Below are 20,293 nucleotides of genomic sequence, written 5' to 3' on the forward strand. Positions count from 1 at the left end.
AGGAAAATTGAGTTTTTTCTGTGTTTAAGTTTCGACGCTTCCTATTGGACTAAAGCGTACCACGTGTCCAGGAAGCGACTCGAAGCCGCATTTGTTGACATTTGTTAATTCAAATTACTCTTTATAAACAACATCTGCGTTACAGGCGCAACGTTGTTCATCGTTACTGTTTTTACTGTGACATAAATAATGTTTCTATTCTATTTGATTTGTCTAACCGTGAGTTAGAATGACGTTGCGGAGAATGACCTGTTTTCCTCCGACCTGTTTGTGGTATCGCTTCTCGGCCTTTTGGCTAAGATCAAGTGTAGTATCTGTTCTTATCAGTTTAATATCTGATACGTCCCCTACCCGGGGACCATATATTAAATTGATTTTTGGAATAGGGAGATGGAATAGGGGCTTGCTCCGTCCACTCCACGCATCGACCTGGTATTGCAGTATCTCCAGGAACGGTGCACCCCCCTAACAGTGTGAAAAATAATTAAATTAAAGAATACATGTTGTACTGTTTCTGATTAATAAATGCATCTGTTATTTTTGTCTTGGTTAACATTATTTGTTTTAAATTTAAAGTATTTTTAACCAAGTTCTTTGCCTTCTTCTGTGCTGGGTGTTGCATTTTTTTATTTTGATTCTCTGTTCTTGTTTATCTGTCCTTATGTTGCTAATCTTCCAAACTTCATCCAGGAAAAACTTCTGGTTTCTTGTTTCCGTGCCTGGAAGAAGCATGTGATCAACAGGGAGTGCGTGATGTCATTTTACTCATTGGCGGAGCACACATTTTAAAGGTAAATGTAGGACGTCAGAATTAAGATCGAGATTAAAATGTGATTAATTGTGCAGCTCTGTACACAGCCACCAACAAACAACCCACTACACACTGGGCTGCAGTTCTGCTTATGTAAGATGCCAGATTCAAACAAGAAGAATAGATCAGCATAACAATGCCCCGTAGCTCCACTTTTTTATTGTTTCAACTTTTTTTTTAACTATATTTTTCCTGATTTCAATCGAACAGAATATAATATTTAATTGGCAGTATATTAGGTGTAGTGTATGTGAAAGTATTGTGTATTTAAAGTTAACTTCAGGACCATCTGTAATGGATGGATCAATGTTTATTTCATGGTTGAACCCTGCAGTTACCTCTGTTCTCCACCAGAGGCCGATAGAGCTCTGTAGGCTGGTGTGGTTTTACAGCCTGAAAAAAACATCTACCTCACTTTTTCTTTGTTTCTTCACACATGAAGACATAAAACCAGAAGCCACATCATTTGGAACAATTCTTGTGGTTTTGGTGTATATTGTGCTAAGATCCCATTCATTCATTGTTCACACTCCACAACAACAGGAGGCAGCAGCAGGACTGTCAGTATCCCCCCACCAGTGAACAAAGAAACAGGAAGTGGTTGAACAGTTAGCAGGCAGAACATGTTTCTGTGTGTTTTTATACTTTCTCTGGATGTCAGATGTGAACAAACAGTTTGTGATTGTAGTTTGATTCACTTAGTTTCACTTGAACTCTCTGTTGGGCTGTTAGTCATTTACAGACAGACTGACTTATAAAAAATGATGTGATGTTCAGGTAGCTTTTTGTGAGCAAATACAGCTGTGCATTATGGGAAATGAGAATTGTGTTTTAGTCAAATGAAACGTTTTTTTACTCCTTTTGAACAAATCTGCTTCCTCTGTGTACATGTGTGGAGAATCATCCCAGCCTCTGTAGCCTCTGGTTTAGTTAGCTTATAGCCTGTTAGCACCATCAGTGTTTTCAGTATGTGTGCGAGTGAGTCCCCCCTCAGTGATGTGTACAACTCATACTTACCTGGCAGGGGAGATACCATGATCATGAAGGTGGTTCACCCAGGGCGAGGCTCAGCCATTGCACTCCGGCTGTGCTGACCCCTGCGAATTCCCCAAATGTGGGAATCTCGACTGCATAATTTCTGGTAGTGGGGGACTGCGTTCGCGCTCTCCCCTGATCAACTTGTTCAAAGAAAATATCTGTTCTGTCTTCTTAGTGTATGCTACTTGTTACACTTGCAGATTCAGAATAACTGACCGCTAACTGAGGTGGTTAAATATTATGTTGGTTTGTCTTTATTTAAGTTTTTAATCCAAATAACTATTCAGACACATTCGTACACATGTTCAGCATCTCTGTACATGAAAGACTGATATGAATCTGCTCCTTCTGGTGTCGTCTGCTTTAATCTTACAAGTGCACTTATATTTCTGTAAAAGGCTCAGTTAAAATGCAACAACACCCCCCTCCCCAACTCTGAAGCTTTAACAATGAGCTCACAGCTCTGTAGTTCACTGTCTCTGCAGAAACCAACAGAGATGAGTGGAAGGTCTTCTGTGAAAGAGTCCTGTGTTTAAACTCAGCATCGCAGCCGGAGTGTGATGCAGAGTTCAAACACATCAAGATAATTGTCATAGAAATAACTGCAGTTAATCATTTCATAATTCACCTAAACTCTATAAAGAATAACAGCTGTTTATTGAAGGTAAAGACAGGGATGTAAATGGGAAAATAAATGTATTTTGGGCTCTCTAAACAAAGACCACACAGGACAGATATGGCACGCTCACAGTTGGAGGAGGAAATTAAACAAGATGGCTCCATTAAAAGGTTGTGATCTCTATCAGTCTGTCACCTATCATACTGTGGAAAACTGGAAATGGGACATTTCTGTTGGGTTCACACATGGAAGTGGATGTGATGATGCAAATATTATTACATTTATGTCTGATAATTATGATTACCTGACTGGCTCATTGTTACACATCTGTTTTACTCAGAGTACCTTTTTCCTTCTTTTTTCAGACACTGACACAGAGGCAGAGAGAAAAATCTTCACAGAAATTGCATATGGACGTACACAGGGTGAGTAAGTGGTCGCTCAGTGAGTCCATCAGACATTTTCTGTCATATGAATGTGTCCACGTGTGTGCCAGAATACCACAGACGGTGTGTCCACTTGTGATGAGATTACATAGGATACATGTTCAACAAATGTCAGAATTCATTCAGTCCTTTCCTGTAATGTAGTTACACCCTGACAGACACAGTGCACCATGTGTTTAAAATGCATTGCATGATTGCAGGGTTTCTCAGGTAATAAATGCTAATAATGTACATATTTAGGCTACATTTTACACAAATTCTCCGTCAAAATTCTGCTGTTCACATCCATAGTCGTCTTATTGGTGCACAGACAGAGAGAGTGACTTCTGTCTCCTCCCACATCACTTTAAGTCACTGTTTGGTGTGTTGAAATCTTTATTTATTGATTCACAGATTTTAGAAAGAATGTTTTGAGGCTTTTTATAAAAATGATAATTTTCTGTATCGCAGCACTCGTACAATTTTATTCCCATCGTTCAACATCAATTCTCTGAAATAGATCATTTAATGTCTTTACTTTTGTTGAAATACCTCAGTGTCATTTTATAAAATAGATCAACAGCCATGTGGCCAGTTTACTATGAACATTAAACTGAGGTTGTATGTGAAAGTATTGTGTATTTAAAGTTAACTTCAGGACCATCTGTAACGGATGGATCAGATGTTTATTTCATGGTTGAACCCTGCAGTTACCTCTGTTCTCCACCAGAGGCCGATAGAGCTCTGTAGGCTGGTGTGGTTTTACAGCCTGAAAAAAACATCTACATGACTTTTTCTGTGTTTCTTCACACATGAAGCCATAAAATCAGAAGCCACATCATTTGGAACAATTCTTGTGGTTTTGGTGTATATTGTGCTAAGATCCCATTCATTCATTGTTCACACTCCACAACAACAGGAGGCAGCAGCAGGACTGTCAGTATCCCCCCACCAGTGAACAAAGAAACAGGAAGTGGTTGAACAGTTAGCAGGCAGAACATGTTTCTGTGTGTTTTTATACTTTCTCTGGATGTCAGATGTGAACAAACAGTTTGTGATTGTAGTTTGATTCACTTAGTTTCACTTGAACTCTCTGTTGGGCTGTTAGTCATTTACAGACAGACTGACTTATAAAAAATGATGTGATGTTCAGTTAGCTTTTTGTGAGCAAATACAGCTGTGCATTATGGGAAATGAGAATAGTGTTTTAGTCAAATGAAACGTTTTTTTACTCCTTTTGAACAAATCTGCTTCCTCTGTGTACATGTGTGTAGAATCATCCCAGCCTGTGTAGCCTCTGGTTTAGTTAGCTTATAGCCTGTTAGCACCATCAGTGTTTTCAGTATGTGTGCGAGTGAGTCCCCCCTCAGTGATGTGTACAACTCATACTTACCTGGCAGGGGAGATACCATGATCATGAAGGTGGTTCACCCAGGGTGAGGCTCAGCCATTGCACTCCGGCTGTGCTGACCCCTGCGAATTCCCCAAATGTGGGAATCTCGACTGCATAATTTCTGGTAGTGGGGGACTGCGTTCGCGCTCTCCCCTGATCAACTTGTTCAAAGAAAATATCTGTTCTGTCTTCTTAGTGTATGCTACTTGTTACACTTGCAGATTCAGAATAACTGACCACTCACTGAGGTGGTTAAATATTATGTTGGTTTGTCTTTATTTAAGTTTTTAATCCAAATAACTATTCAGACACAGTTGTACACATGTTCAGCATCTCTGTACATGAAAGACTGATATGAATCTGCTCCTTCTGGTGTCGTCTGCTTTAATCTTACAAGTGCACTTATATTTCTGTGAAAGGCTCAGTTAAAATGCAACAACACCCCCCTCCCCAACTCTGAAGCTTTAACAATGAGCTCACAGCTCTGTAGTTCACTGTCTCTGCAGAAACGAACAGAGATGAGTGGAAGGTCTTCTGTGAAAGAGTCCTGTGTTTAAACTCAGCATCACAGCCGGAGTGTGATGCAGAGTTCAAACACAGCAAGATAATTGTCATAGAAATAACTGCAGTTAATCATTTCATAATTCACCTAAACTCTATAAAGAATAACAGCTGTTTATTGAAGGTAAAGACAGGGATGTAAATGGGAAAATAAATGTCTTTTGGGCTCTCTAAACAAAGACCACACAGGACAGATATTACTTGCTCACAGTTGGAGGCAGAAATGAAACAAGATGGCTCCATTAAAAGGTTGTGATCTCTATCAGTCTGTCACCTATCATACTGTGGAAAACTGGAAATAGGACATTTCTGTTGGGTTCACACATGGAAGTGGATGTGATGATGCAAATATTATTACATTTATGTCTGATAATTATGATGACATAATTGGCTCATTGTTACACATCTGTTTTACTCAGAGTACCTTTTTCCTTCTTTTTTCAGACACTGACACAGAGGCAGAGAGAAAAATCTTCACAGAAATCGCATATGGACGTACACAGGGTGAGTAAGTGGTCGCTCAGTGAGTCCATCAGACATTTTCTGTCATATGAATGTGTCCACGTGTGTGCCAGAATACCACAGACGGTGTGTCCACTTGTGATGAGATTACATAGGATACATGTTCAACAAATGTCAGAATTCATTCAGTCCTTTCCTGTAATGTAGTTACACCCTGACAGACACAGTGCACCATGTGTTTAAAATGCATTGCATGATTGCAGGGTTTCTCAGGTAGTAAATGCTAATAATGTACATATTTAGGCTACATTTTACACAAATTCTCCGTCAAAATTCTGCTGTTCACATCCATAGTCGTCTTATTGGTGCACAGACGGAGAGAGTGACTTCTGTCTCCTCCCACATCACTTTAAGTCACTGTTTGGTGTGTTGAAATCTTTATTTATCAATTCACAGATTTTAGAAATAATGGTTTGAGGCTTTTTATAAAAATAATAATTTTCTGTATCGCAGCACTCGTACAATTTTATTCCCATCGTTCAACATCAATTCTCTGAAATAGATCATTTAATGTCTTTACTTTTGTTGAAATGCCTCAGTGTCATTTTATAAAATAGATCAACAGCCATGTGGCCAGTTTACTATGAACATTAAACTGAGGTTGTATGTGAAAGTATTGTGTATTTAAAGTTAACTTCAGGACCAACTGTAACGGATGGATCAGATGTTTATTTCATGGTTGAATCCTGCAGTTACCTCTGTTCTCCACCAGAGGCCGATAGAGCTCTGTAAGCTGGTGTGGTTTTACAGCCTGAAAAAAACATCTACATGACTTTTTCTTTGTTTCTTCACACATGAAGACATAAAATCAGAAGCCACATCATTTGGAACAATTCTTGTGGTTTTGGTGTATATTGTGCTAAGATCCCATTCATTCATTGTTCACACTCCACAACAACAGGAGGCAGCAGCAGCAGGACTGTCAGTATCCCCCCACCAGTGAACAAAGAAACAGGAAGTGGTTGAACAGTTAGCAGGCAGAACATGTTTCTGTGTGTTTTTATACTTTCTCTGGATGTCAGATGTGAACAAACAGTTTGTGATTGTAGTTTGATTCACTTAGTTTCACTTGAACTCTCTGTTGGGCTGTTAGTCATTTACAGACAGACTGACTTATAAAAAATGATGTGATGTTCAGGTAGCTTTTTGTGAGCAAATACAGCTGTGCATTATGGGAAATGAGAATTGTGCTTCATTCAAATCAAACTTCACTCCTTTTGAACAAATCTGCTTCCTCTGTGTACATGTGTGGAGAATCATCCCAGCCTGTGTAGCCTCTGGTTTAGTTAGCTTATAGCCTGTTAGCACCATCAGTGTTTTCAGTATGTGTGCGAGTGAGCCCCCCCTCAGTGATGTGTACAACTCATACTTACCTGGCAGGGGAGATACCATGATCATGAAGGTGGTTCACCCAGGGCGAGGCTCAGCCATTGCACTCCGGCTGTGCTGACCCCTGCGAATTCCCCAAATGTGGGAATCTCGACTGCATAATTTCTGGTAGTGGGGGACTGCGTTCGCGCTCTCCCCTGATCAACTTGTTCAAAGAAAATATCTGTTCTGTCTTCTTACTGTATGCTACTTGTTACACTTGCAGATTCAGAATAACTGACCGCTCACTGAGGTGGTTAAATATTATGTTGGTTTGTCTTTATTTAAGTTTTTAATCCAAATAACTATTCAGACACATTCGTATACATGTTCAGCATCTCTGTACATGAAAGACTGATATGAATCTGCTCCTTCTGGTGTCGTCTGCTTTAATCTTACAAGTGCACTTATATTTCTGTGAAATGCTCAGTTAAAATGCAACAACACCCCCCTCCCCAACTCTGAAGCTTTAACAATGAGCTCACAGCTCTGTAGTTCACTGTCTCTGCAGAAATGAACAGAGATGAGTGGAAGGTCTTCTGTGAAAGAGTCCTGTGTTTAAACTCAGCATCGCAGCCGGAGTGTGATGCAGAGTTCAAACACAGCAAGATAATTGTCATAGAAATAACTGTAGTTAATCATTTCATAATTCACCTAAACTCTATAAAGAATAACAGCTGTTTATTGAAGGTAAAGACAGGGATGTAAATGGGAAAATAAATGTATTTTGGGCTCTCTAAACAAAGACCACACAGGACAGATATGACTTGCTCACAGTTGGAGGCAGAAATGAAACACGATGGCTCCATTAAAAGGTTGTGATCTCTATCAGTCTGTCACCTATCATACTGTGGAAAACTGGAAATAGGACATTTCTGTTGGGTTCACACATGGAAGTGGATGTGATGATGCAAATATTATTACATTTATGCCTGATAATTATGATAACATAATTGGCTCATTGTTACACATCTGTTTTACTCAGAGTACCTTTTTCCTTCTTTTTTCAGACACTGACACAGAGGCAGAGAGAAAAATCTTCACAGAAATCGCATATGGACGTAAACAGGGTGAGTAAGTGGTCGCTCAGTGAGTCCATCAGACATTTTCTGTCATATGAATGTGTCCACGTGTGTGCCAGAATACCACAGACGGTGTGTCCACCTGTGATGAGATTACATAGGATACATGTTCAACAAATGTCAGAATTCATTCAGTCCTTTCCTCTAATGTAGTTACACCCTGACAGACACAGTGCACCATGTGTATAAAATGCATTGCATGATTGCAGGGTTTCTCAGGTAGTAAATGCTAATAATGTACATATTTAGGCTACATTTTACACAAATTCTCCGTCAAAATTCTGCTGTTCACATCCATAGTCGTCTTATTGGTGCACAGACAGAGAAAGTGACTTCTGTCTCCTCCCACATCACTTTAAGTCACTGTTTGGTGTGTTGAAATCTTTATTTATTGATTCACAGGTTTTAGAAATAATGTTTTGAGGCTTTTTATAAAAAAAAAAATAATTTTCTGTATCGCAGCACTCGTACAATTTTATTCCCATCGTTCAACATCAATTCTCTGAAATAGATCATTTAATGTCTTTACTTTTGTTGAAATGCCTCAGTGTCATTTTATAAAATAGATCAACAGCCATGTGGCCAGTTTACTATGAACATTAAACTGCGGTTGTATGTGAAAGTATTGTGTATTTAAAGTTAACATCAGGACCATCTGTAACGGATGGATCAGATGTTTATTTCATGGTTGAACCCTGCAGTTACCTCTGTTCTCCACCAGAGGCCGATAGAGCTCTGTAGGCTGGTGTGGTTTTACAGCCTGAAAAAAAAACATCTACATGACTTTTTCTGTGTTTCTTCACACATGAAGACATAAAATCAGAAGCCACATCATTTGGAACAATTCTTGTGGTTTTGGTGTATATTGTGCTAAGATCCCATTCATTCATTGTTCACACTCCACAACAACAGGAGGCAGCAGCAGCAGGACTGTCAGTATCCCCCCACCAGTGAACAAAGAAACAGGAAGTGGTTGAACAGTTAGCAGACAGAACATGTTTCTGTGTGTTTTTATACTTTCTCTGGATGTCAGATGTGAACAAACAGTTTGTGATTGTAGTTTGATTCACTTAGTTTCACTTGAACTCTCTGTTGGGCTGTTAGTCATTTACAGACAGACTGACTTATAAAAAATGATGTGATGTTCAGGTAGCTTTTTGTGAGCAAATACAGCTGTGCATTATGGGAAATGAGAATTGTGTTTTAGTCAAATGAAACGTTTTTTTACTCCTTTTGAACAAATCTGCTTCCTCTGTGTACATGTGTGTAGAATCATCCCAGCCTGTGTAGCCTCTGGTTTAGTTAGCTTATAGCCTGTTAGCACCATCAGTGTTTTCAGTATGTGTGCGAGTGAGCCCCCCCTCAGTGATGTGTACAACTCATACTTACCTGGCAGGGGAGATACCATGATCATGAAGGTGGTTCACCCAGGGCGAGGCTCAGCCATTGCACTCCGGCTGTGCTGACCCCTGCGAATTCCCCAAATGTGGGAATCTCGACTGCATAATTTCTGGTAGTGGGGGACTGCGTTCGCGCTCTCCCCTGATCAACTTGTTCAAAGAAAAATCTGTTCTGTCTTTTTAGTGTATGCTACTTGTTACACTTGCACATTCACAATAACTAACAACTCACTGAGGTGGTGAAATATTATGTTGGTTTGTCTTTATTCAAGTTTTTAATCCAAATAACTATTCAGACACATTTTTACACATGTTCAGCATCTCTGTACATGAAAGACTGATATGAATCTGCTCCTTCTAACTCTGTTATATGGATATACGACGATCGCAAGTTTTCTAAATAGCTTTCAAAGGACGCCGACTTTCACCAAACTGTTCTCTGTGAGTAGATGAACGTATTTCATGCCAGAAATAGGGTCCAGGTTTAAAAATACCGGAGTTCCCCTTTAAACACATGAGGGCTATGGTTAAAACCTTGGGGAAGTCTGGTGTAAGTGTACCTCTTACACCTTGTACTGAGATTCTTCTGCCAGAGGAATGCTGAAAAATGCAGAATAATCAATCACTGTAAACAATTTTGCATTAGGAGGCAAGTTGGTGAGGAGTGTTTAAGGATTTGGCAAGGACTGGCCAATCCTGGACAATCGTGTTTATCATGGGCAAATCGTGTGCTAACCTGTACTTGGACTTGTCTGCCTTCAATACTGGAAATTTTGGAGTATTGCACACGCTATCTGTCTCAACCATCACTCCTTTTCCTACAAAGCCTTCTATTGTCCCACTTACACCCTCCTCTGCTTCTGTTTTGAGGGATACTGAGGACGATTAGGAAGTTTTAGACCTTTTTAGACAACACTTGGTTTAATGAGATATAATTTCCTTCAACAAACCACTTTCACTAGTTCTTGCTTCTCTTTGCTTTGCTGTTTGAACTGTTTGGTTTTCCCAATGCTGATACAGGATTTTGATCATTGTTGCATCTTGTGATTGGAAGATTAATGGACTCTCCGTTTGTTCCCACTTCACTCCTAAAGCAGTTTTCATCATGGGCCCCAAATCCTTTGCTTTGAAATTCTCATTCACCAACAAAGTAACATGTTGGTGAAATCTTAATTCTGGTACATTGTACCATTTAGAAATAAATGCATTCGGTTCAACATTCATGGCTGGCCCTTATCTCGAAGACAAAGGGTTTACAATTGAGACCGAGATTATGCTGTTTGTCCAAGCAGATAAGCATTATACTTTGTCGTAAATACAGACTCAGTGAGAATGAAACGGCTGTTACCATGAACACGACCAGCTCCAAGACTCACTTTGGGCAGATGACATGCGCTACAGGTCACAGCAACACCACAAAAATATCACATGTACACGTTTGTCCAGGTAAGGGCAGTCATTTGTACGAGCTGAAACTCATTTTTCCGTTTCACAAAGGGAGGTAACTCAAACCAGAGAAAGAGGGGTAACTGTAGCCTGTGTCAGAAACAGAGGTACCTTAAGCTCTCGGTCAGTAACCATAGTAACAGACGCTATGAACCTATAAAAACCTATATTTTCTCAATGAACCTAGAGTTTCTCTCTGTCACACGCCTTTTGATTTCCTCATTCGTTCAGTCAGCAGGCGAGTTTTGGCATAGAAGTTCTGAAAGTCCATTTGGCACAGTAGGAGGTGACTTTTTTCCATGAACATGCATGTACCTTTGAGATCGATCCCGTGGATGAAGGTGCAGCATTACTGCGCAGAGAATTCAATATTCGTCGGGAGATGTTTTATCTGTATGTTTACATTTATTTATTATATGTTTCTCAGTCCGTGCATTGATGCTTTAGCATTTCCAGACCATTTTCTTTTTGAGCTGCATCGTTTCACGTCACAGTCCATGCATAACCTAACCTGTCCTTACATTTGCAACATTACCAACCGTAATCATGCTCTCACATCCCAGCAGATATTATGTGTTGCACTGCCTTTCTTTGCAAATGGAAGTTTTTTTATACAATGTCGGAGATGCAGAGCACTTGAGCAAGTCAAGGCAAGGCAACTTTTACCCATATTTGTCGTTTTCCCTGGACATAAACCTGTCAGAGCCATCAAGGAGGAGTTCCACAGGATTGCAGGTGAATCGTGTAGAGATCTGTTAAACTGTTAATGACATTGTGCAGCAACCTCAGACTGGGGTTTGTCATTTTAATTTACTTTAGGATTTCCCAGTGTGATCGGTTGCATAGATGGCACACTTCCCCATCACAGCTCCCTCACATAATGAAGCCCATTATGTGAATAGGAAGTCCATTCACAGCATAAATGTGCAGGTATATGTACCTACTGCATGTTTTTGGGGTGAGATTGTGTGATGTCATGATGCTTCTGTGTGGAAAACTGAGAGAAGAAATGTAATCATTGTGCTGGTTTTTAGCCTTTTATCATTTTGAGCTGTGGTCCAAGCTCCCGTGTGGGAGGAGAGATCCCCCTTCCTGTCCGGGTGACAACCATTATGATCAATGACTGATACAGACTGATTGGTTGAGAGCAGGGACTGATTTCTTATAAAGTTGCTTAAAGGATTCATGTAACTTAAAAGGTGAAGCTGAGTCAGTCCTAATGAGGAGCCCCCACCGGGCCAAAGGCAATAAATAGTTCAGCTTAGATTTTCTTTCGCTGTTTTTTTTTTTTTTTCTCATTTAATGAGTTTAATGTCACAGTCTCATCATATATAGATTTTTTTTTCTCTACTCAGGTGCTGCCAATCTGCATAAACCAGCAGCAGCTGGAGCGCATCTCATTTTTCTAATTTCAGCCTCCCCGTCTTCTTTCTCCTCCATCCTCCTGCCTGTGAAACAGAATTAGCTCACAACCAAGTATTTTGAGGACGTCTCCATTTTTAAATTCACCTGGAGGAGTGATTTTAGAGGCTTTTCCTGCAAGGACCCCTAAGTGCAAAGGTCTTTTAGGTCTCTGTGACATCTGACAGCTGATACATTTATATGATTAAAAGTGAATAGACTTCATTGCACACCCACCTCTCCTCCCCTGAGGTCGGCTGTAATGTAACTGAGTCCCTCAGCGTAAGCCAGAACTAAGCAATGATTCTTACCTTCATCACAACAAATAAACTTCTGTCTGCATTTATAAACATGCTAAATTAAGTTATGTTCTTCAGTTCTAAACACACACAAACAGCAGTACTTGTGTAGTTCACAAAACCTCCACTAGATGTCAACAGCTCACTATTCCAGGTTTTTGTGAAATTTTCATTTCTCGGTCCAAGATCTGCCTTTCTCAGCTCAGCTTTAATGTGTCGACAAACTTCTGCACTTGTCTTATGTGACAGAGTGGCTGTAATACGTGATGTTATGTGGATCTCAGCCTGCTATAACACACTAAAATTGGATGTGAGGCTTCACTGCTCCAGATATATTCACAGAGAACACAGACGATGTGATATCTGAGTAATTTCAGGACAAACATTACAGACTTTCAGGTTTTACAGTGTCCACAAACCTGCTGTGCTCAGCTTGATCAAACCCACAGTAGACGTACTCGAAAATAAGCACATTGTGTTTCTAATAAACTACTAAAAGATATATTTCTGAAAATGTAAAATGTACAGCTTTGAATCATTTAAGTCTTTTGTTTGTTTTCTTTTTTTGACTGATCGATATTCAGTTTCCACTTGTAAATACTGGGTTTATATATAGAATCCCAACTTTAATTTAAAGGCCTTCACATTGGCGGGGGGGTGGGGCTTCATCCTTTTACTTACATCCATTGAATATGTTAAACTGTCTTTGTCAGTGCCTCGAATGTAACTGGACAATAGACTCAAACATTGCTTCATGCACGGGTGTGAGGCATTCCTTTATCTTCTCTCCTTCAGTTCAGGTAAAAGGCCTGAAGTTGATTCCAAGTGTTGCATTTGCATTTGGAAGCTTTTGCTGTGAACCCTCAACATGCAATCAAAGGAGCTCTCAATGCAAATGAAACGGACCATCTTCATCCTGCAGAAACAAAACAAATCCATCAGAGGGACAGCAGCAAAAAATCTGATGTTGCATTTACAGAAATCTGAGAATTTTGAAAAGTCTTGTGCTTTGTTCAGATGCAGCTTTGCAAACCTAAGCTGTGCTGCCATGTTCTTTTTAGAGAGAAGAGGCTTTCTCCTGCAGCCCTTCCAAACAAGCCATCCTTGTTCAGTCTTTTTCTAACTGTGCTGTCATGACCTTTAACCTTTAACATGCTAACTGAGGCCTGTAGAGTCTGAGATGTAGCTCTGGGCTTCTTCACCTTGGGGTGACCTTTAACCTTTACCATGCTAACTGAGGCCTGGAGAGTCTGAGATGTAGCTCTGGGCTTCTTCACCTTGGGGTGAACTTGCTGGGACGTCCACTCCTGGGAAGATTGACAGCTGTCCTGAATGTTTTCCACTTGTGAATAATCTTTCTCTCTGTAGAATGATGGACTCCAGGTAGTTTGGAAATGGCCTTATAACCCTTCCCAGATTGATGGGCAGCAACAGCTGCTTCTCTAAGATCATTGCTGATGTCTTTCCTCCTTGGCATCGTGTTAACACACACCTGAAAACTGACAGAACTCCTGCTTTTATAGAGCTGCTCACACTGACTGATGATCAGTTAAAGAAGTGTATTTGTTTAGCGGCACCTGGCTGCTACTTACCTTTTAATTGATATGAAAGTAGTAAGGGTTCACTTAGTTTTCATGTAATTCTTCTGCATTTGGCTGATGTGGTGTTGTTCTTCTGAAGTTTTATGTACCTTAGTTTTAGACCTTGCAGGGACCAGATCTTCTTTCTTATTGACATAAAATTCTGCGTAGATTACATTAAGTTTGGGAAGGACTGCCAACTCAGTGGTTTAACACAATTACATTAAAGATACACTCTGTGTGTTTGCAGCAGCTAAATAACTGCATTGCAAATGTGGTGAGCTGGAGGTCATCATCAGTTTTCAGTGGTATATATTTGTTTTATCTGTGTGGTGTTTGTCATATGATCAGAGGGAGCTCTGCACACACTCCAACTCACCTCCCTGAAACTTCTTCTCGACCCCATCTATTCCCCTTCTAAGCTGCCCGTTACCGAATCATTCTTCTTCTTCTCTCTAAGCCCGGCACAAACCCTTCCCTGCTGCTGAATTCTCCCAAAGCACTTTATCCACCCATTGCTACCCACACACAGGGAGGCCACCCCTCACCCTCTCTCCCAGGCTTATTCCAGTCCATTCCCTTTGAGCCGCATTAGCATACAGATGTTAGGCTGAAAAGGGAAAGCAGGCACTCACAATGGGGCTGCATGACCAGGAGGGGTGGGAGGGGTCGAGGGGCTGCGCAGGCATGGCCCTTGGCCTTTTTGAGGTCTTACAGAAGCACACACATTCATGCGCACAAACACACACACAGCCAAGGGTATTGAATGGTAAGTATCCATGGGGGTTGTGGGAGTCTGCTCCATCTTCCCTCTACTGTTATTCATTTACCACAGTGAAATCCTCGGCCTGCCCACAGCTGAATGCCAACACACACACTGGAACCTAACTGCCTCTTTTGCCTGTGATGGATGCAGAAAAGCTCCGTTTCTTTTCTCATCTTCTGATCATTTCAGTTAAGAAAGCATCTCTAGATGTTCCCAGCAGTTTAAGATGAGTACAGAAAAATGTACGTATATTATATAAAGAAACAATGAATATCAAACCAGTTTAGTTTCTGTCATTCTTTAGTTTTTTACACTTTGTTAGAGTTGTGTTTAATCTTTTACCTGGATAACACATTTTATGTATCTAAAGTTGTCATTTCGACAAAAACAAATCACACACACAGACACACACACCCACACCCTCAAAGGGGAGGACCTCAACTTCTGCTCCACTTTGTGCTAATAGATGGAAATCAGTCACAAGTATCTCAGTGTCCCATTGTGTGCTGGAAAGTCTTTGTTCGAGCATCTGTTGCCCAAACATTCTCCTCAGTGTCACTCACCCTAAATTGGTCTGTTCAGGCGAGTTGCAACAAAACTCACTCCTCTTCCCACACAACACAACACACACACAAAAACACACGCGCACAACAGGGAGGGTCCGGAGACTCCGTGAACGTGATTAAGAGAAAGAGTTAATCTTTGTCTCTTTTGTGTGCCGATGAGACAGAGATGATCGTAAAGGTTGCATTTTAAGAAGGTTCTTGTGGGAACACTTTGCCAAAATCAATGTTTTTCCGTCACAAGGTTCCTGCTCAGCATCTGTAGTTTTTTAGGTAATTAGTACCTGACCCGAGGCTCACATCTTACACAGAAAACCGGGGATTTATTGCAGTTCCGACTTACGTAACCAAAGTTTCCACTGCAGTCAGACTCCGCTCACCAGCTTTAACTCACCTGTCAAATGTTTCCCCCTCCCATCATATTCTGAAAACCTTTCCAGCTTTGTCTTAATTACGGCGCCGTGCTGAAGTCTTGATCCAACTCTTTGTTTCTTTGTATTTCCTTCCAAGCACCCAGACGTTATTGTAATCTTTGTGGTCTTAAGCACTTTCTGTCGGCTTTCTGAGGTCTTTGTTTGAAGTTTTTCTTTGGCCATTGGCTGCTTCTTCACTCATTTTAGTGTAGTTCCTGAACAGTTTCAGAAGAATGTGCTTTTTTCATTGTTAATCCACTTTATACTGACCTATGAATCATCCATGCTGTTGGTTTCTTCTCCTTTGCATGATTATCTTCTTGTTGTTATAAATCACACACAACATTGCTGTACAACTAAAGTCCAATCAGAGTCAAGACTGAGCTCTTATTTTTTCAAAACTTTTATTTGTAATAAAGATGCACATATATATATATTAAGATAAAGAGCAAGGTTATCAATATAACCGCTGGAATGTAAACAATAGATGCACTTAAATTATGTAAAACATAGAACACAATATCAAACAACACAATATAGGTTTTGCTTTAAGATGAAAATAAATAAGACTTTAAGTTAACAAAAGTAAAAAAAAAAACATCTTGCTTTCAAGTCAACAGTAAGCTACAGCAACAAGAAGCTTCCCTGGCGTCGTCAGGACAGGTGGAGTCGATTTCATGAGGAAAAACAATCAAGAAAACCTGCCTGATTTCATTTGAGCTCGGGTGATTTCACCTGCCACTGAGAGTCGGCCAGCTAGCTAGCGTGCAACAGAAGTCGACCTACAAACACATTGTCATGGAGCCAAGTCCGACAAATCAAATCAACTATACAATATTTTCAAGAAAAGATGATACAGATAGGCAGGAGCTACTCTTTCGCCACCATGTTGCTTCGTAAAAAAATAAAGGTCATTACAGTCGGGAGGAGTGAGGCTAAACGGAGAGGAGAGCAGACTCACTGTGAGCTCACACCTGCAGCCAATCACCCAGATGTTTGAGACACTGCCTGTGATGTGAAAACCCAGTGAGTCTTGATTTCCGCCAGGCCTATTAGCCAATAAGGCAACATAAATACAGAATGCCAAAAATGTTTGTCTTACTCCCTCCCTCTCCTCTCCACAAGCCTTCTTAAAGCTACCAGTTTACATGAACCAAGCAGATGGTAGACGCAAAATAACTCCTTGTTAAAGCGTAATTTCTCGGGCCCCTTTAAAAAATGCAAAAATCACAAATAAAAAATAAAAAACATACAAAAAAGCAATAAATAGGTATAAAAAGTGTTAAGCTAGTAATAATCGTAACACTGTATATAACCTGTCGTGGCTAAAGCTAGGGGTTAACAGTATGAGTAGGTTAGGAGAACTCTAACATTAGCTTTGGTAACTAGAGTCAGTGGGTTGCCTACACATGTGCTATTTAAGTTCGGCTGGATCCTTGCCAGGCAGCTAAAATGGCTGCCAATTACAATCACGTGGCCACAGCCATACAACCAATCTATTAATCAATCAGTGACAGCATACAGTTATTCAGCCCTCTTTGTCTTGAGTGAGGAAGACCTTGGTTCGATGCAAGTTGGAGCCCGAAATATGACCGGAGATGTGCTGCAAGCTGGCTTTGTAGAAGGAGGAATTATTGTCTTGAAATGCAGCATCTCTCTTGTTAGTTGGCAGCACACCAGTCATAAGGGGCAAACGGCAGGAATATCAAAATCTTTCTGTAATCAGGGACTAAGGAAGTTCTCAGACAGAACCTTCCACCCTGTTAAACATGGGTATACAACAGTATACAGCAGTAACAATGGCATAAAGGAAAAAGCCTACAAATAAAACAGAAAAGAAGTCAGCTAAAACTGGACGAACACTGAGCAGCACTACAACTGCTTGGGTGAGAAATGCAATATGCACAAAGATTAGTACGTTTACTTGGCTGGATTTAGGAAGGAACCGAAAACCTAAAGTTTGAATCCTTTGCAACTTGTCTAGATTTATCACATCAGAGTCACAGAATAAAAACAATTCGACTTTCTATCCCTGAATAAACTCAGCCCTACAGTAAAACCCTTCCCTATTCATCTGAAACAGAAAGGCGGCTAAAGATGGGTAGACGTCGGCCCTCCAGGCCTGGTGACTCTGTGCCGCTGGAGGAAGAGCTGAGGGAGCAGGAGGACGTGTAGCCCTCCTCGGAGAGGGAGTCGGCCGAGGAGCAGCGCTGAAGGCCGGAGCGGCTGTTCAAAGAGGCGGGCAGCTGCTGGGGGAGGTGGAACGCAATGTTTTTGGAGGTGAAGTTAGACACGTGACACCTGCTGCTGGTGGAGTCGGCTGCAGCATAGAAGCGCAGAGCTGAGTCCCCGCAGTCCCCTGCCAGGTCCCCAACGCCAGAGAAAGGGTAGTGGCAGTGCTTCAGTGCTCCTGGTTCGGGAAAGAGAGGGGAAAGGAGTTCGGGGGTCCCTGTGGAGGAAGGAGGAGGGCTGACAGAGGATGCCCGGGTGAAGAGGAAGGAGGAGGGCTGCGACTCTTCTACCGGTTGGAAGGTGTGGGGAGAGGAGAAGCCTGCAAAGCTGAGGCTGTGCCGCAGCAGGGGAGGCCTCAGCTTCTGCTTCTGAGGAGGTGCAGCAGCGTTGGCGGCCTGCAGCTCGTCAGCGTTGTGGATGAAGTGGCAGCGGGCCCCATATGGGCAGAAGCCTATTGTGTGGAAGGTACGGCAAGGCTCCGTCTTGTACTTTGGGTGTCTGCTGAGGCCCCGCAGCTCGTCCAAGCCGTGAGCGAACTGGCACTTGGCGCCATACTTACAGGCTCCACTTTCCTCATAGGTGCGGCACAGTTCTGTCTTGTACCGGGTGGATATGTGAGGTGGTGGCCCCGGTGGCCTGGAAGAAGAGGGGGAAGCGGTGGAGCCAAGAGAGGTGTTGCTGATGCACAGGCCTGGAGGGGGGAGCAGCAGTGGTGGGGACACGTTGGACATCTTGTCCTCCCTGCTTCCCACGTTCCCCTCGATCATGCTGACAGAGCGGTCCACTCTGAAGGGGATGTGGCTGAGTGAGGAGCGGGGAAGCTGACCATCTCGGTTCCACTGCTGGTTGGCGGCCAGGCTGAGGCCCCAGCATGCTGACTCTATCACCTCAGGGCCGCTGCTGCTGTTGAACTTGGAGTTGGGGAGGGTCACGGGGCAGAGGGAATGGCGTCTCTGGAAGCCGAGAACTCTTTGGTTGTGCTGCTGCTGCAAGCTGCTGGATGAGCCATCTGTCGTGTCCAGGCTCCGAAAACTCTGTTTCACAAGAGAAGAAAATACGTGAACCTCTGCAACCTTTCCAGCTGAACAGGGAATTAAAAACTGCAGACCAACAGAAGCGCTCTTGAAAATAAGCTTGAGGACTCGTGCAGAAGTTTTAGATGAAAGTTTACATTAAATTACGTTTTGTAGTGTAACTTCATCCATGTCAAAAGAAAAAGAACAAAATTCTCACAGTTCTACTCTCAGTTGCTTTATAATTGCATAACAATGAACTGGATTCTAATTGACTTGAACTGGATTGTATCTTTGAAGTGCCTTGAGATGACATTTGTTATAATTTAGCGCATACATAAAATTTAATTTACTTAAGATTATTGTCCAACCATATTTAAATATTCTTGAGCCCAATTACAGCCAAAATACCTAACATATAACTTATTTAATCCTTAATTCTTAACAACAATAAGTTGCAAATGAACCACTTATAGTAAAAATGGGTTATACACATTCATTAAAACAATAATACGACTTTAGAACTTTCTTCCTCTTTTGGAGTTTTAGTTTTGTAACTTTTCATTGCTTCATTATTTCTACCCAAGTGGATAAACTAAAGCTGATCCCACAGGAGACAGACAGTCGGCTGCTGTAAAACATAAAAAAGTTTGAAGCTATCATTGACCGTTACCTTGCAGAACTCCTCATCCAGTTCCAGGAAAGGTGTAAGAAAGTCGGAGGGCATGATTCACTGCACCGTCCTCGCTGAGTAAAGGAGCTGAACGCTTGTTCCCACAGTGGAGAACGGCTGGGGAGGACACAGCTTTCTCAAAATGAAGATGAACAGGTTTATCTGTTTGGGATAAACTTCAAATCTTTTCACGGGCTGTTCTTGTTCCAGTGGTGTTGAGTTGTTTAGAGATGAAGAAGAAAAGTGTAGCCAAGTCCGTGGACAAGAGTTGAGAAACGTGTGTCCAGGAGGAAAGTTCCTCAACCATCTGCTGGAATCTGTTTAAATAGCCGGGAAAACCCACCCATACGCGCCCACCCCCTGCCCGAGTGCTTCGGGGGGGCAGGCCACAGAGCATGTGCGTGTTAATGTGCGTTAATGTGTGTCTGTGTTTGGGGGGTGGGGTCCTGCATTGTAGATGTGTGCTAGGGGGCAGGGTGGGCCCAGCAAGAGGAGGAGGAGGCTGAATGAAGCTACTTTTCTACCCATTCATGACCAAATCCTTAAAGGAGCATTCTTCCTCTTTAACAGGCCGCCCCAACTTTGTTTTGGCTCAGTATAGCAGAAGAGCAAGTGACAAGTCTTGCAAATTCCAAACATAGTCTTTAAAATCCCGAAAAGTTTAGAAAATACTTTAAAACTACTGAAA

At 41.6% G+C, this 20,293-nt stretch overlaps 1 protein-coding gene and 5 non-coding genes across 6 annotated transcripts; 5 read left to right on the forward strand and 1 right to left on the reverse strand.

Moving 5' to 3' along the window:
* Positions 1-275: 275 nt before the first annotated feature.
* LOC140314896 (U2 spliceosomal RNA) lies at positions 276-466 on the forward strand. Its single transcript, XR_011917224.1, has one exon. It is a non-coding gene; the product is annotated as a U2 spliceosomal RNA (small nuclear RNA).
* A 1,354-nt stretch (positions 467-1,820) lies between these two features.
* Positions 1,821-1,984, forward strand: LOC140314894 (U1 spliceosomal RNA). Its single transcript, XR_011917222.1, has one exon. It is a non-coding gene; the product is annotated as a U1 spliceosomal RNA (small nuclear RNA).
* A 2,294-nt stretch (positions 1,985-4,278) lies between these two features.
* Positions 4,279-4,442, forward strand: LOC140314816 (U1 spliceosomal RNA). The gene has a single exon (XR_011917174.1). It is a non-coding gene; the product is annotated as a U1 spliceosomal RNA (small nuclear RNA).
* Positions 4,443-6,734: 2,292 nt separating this feature from the next.
* LOC140314906 (U1 spliceosomal RNA) lies at positions 6,735-6,898 on the forward strand. Its single transcript, XR_011917233.1, has one exon. It is a non-coding gene; the product is annotated as a U1 spliceosomal RNA (small nuclear RNA).
* A 2,302-nt stretch (positions 6,899-9,200) lies between these two features.
* On the forward strand, positions 9,201-9,364 carry LOC140314918 (U1 spliceosomal RNA). The gene has a single exon (XR_011917244.1). It is a non-coding gene; the product is annotated as a U1 spliceosomal RNA (small nuclear RNA).
* Positions 9,365-16,928: 7,564 nt separating this feature from the next.
* Positions 16,929-19,923, reverse strand: LOC140313907 (mRNA decay activator protein ZFP36L1). Its single transcript, XM_072391892.1, has 2 exons — positions 19,606-19,923; positions 16,929-18,953 (listed from the first exon to the last, which is right to left on the reverse strand). Exons 1-2 carry the CDS (start codon positions 19,657-19,659, stop codon positions 17,754-17,756), a joined length of 1,254 nt encoding a protein of 417 aa, XP_072247993.1. The 5' UTR covers positions 19,660-19,923; the 3' UTR covers positions 16,929-17,753.
* Between the last annotated feature and the right edge of the window lie 370 nt (positions 19,924-20,293).

The sequence above is a fragment of the Leuresthes tenuis genome, unplaced genomic scaffold (genome assembly GCF_036924035.1).
Source record: "Leuresthes tenuis unplaced genomic scaffold, fLeuTen1.0.hap1 SCAF_9, whole genome shotgun sequence".
Classification (NCBI taxonomy): domain Eukaryota; kingdom Metazoa; phylum Chordata; class Actinopteri; order Atheriniformes; family Atherinopsidae; genus Leuresthes; species Leuresthes tenuis.

Bases quoted from the DNA above. Each gene is read 5' to 3' on its own strand.
- LOC140313907 (XM_072391892.1), bottom strand. From the start codon at position 19,659: ATGCCCTCCGACTTTCTTACACCTTTCCTGGAACTGGATGAGGAGTTC. The intron at 18,954-19,605 runs GTAACGGTCAAT...CTTGTGAAACAG, and splicing joins TGGATGAGGAGTTCTGCAAG to AGTTTTCGGAGCCTGGACAC.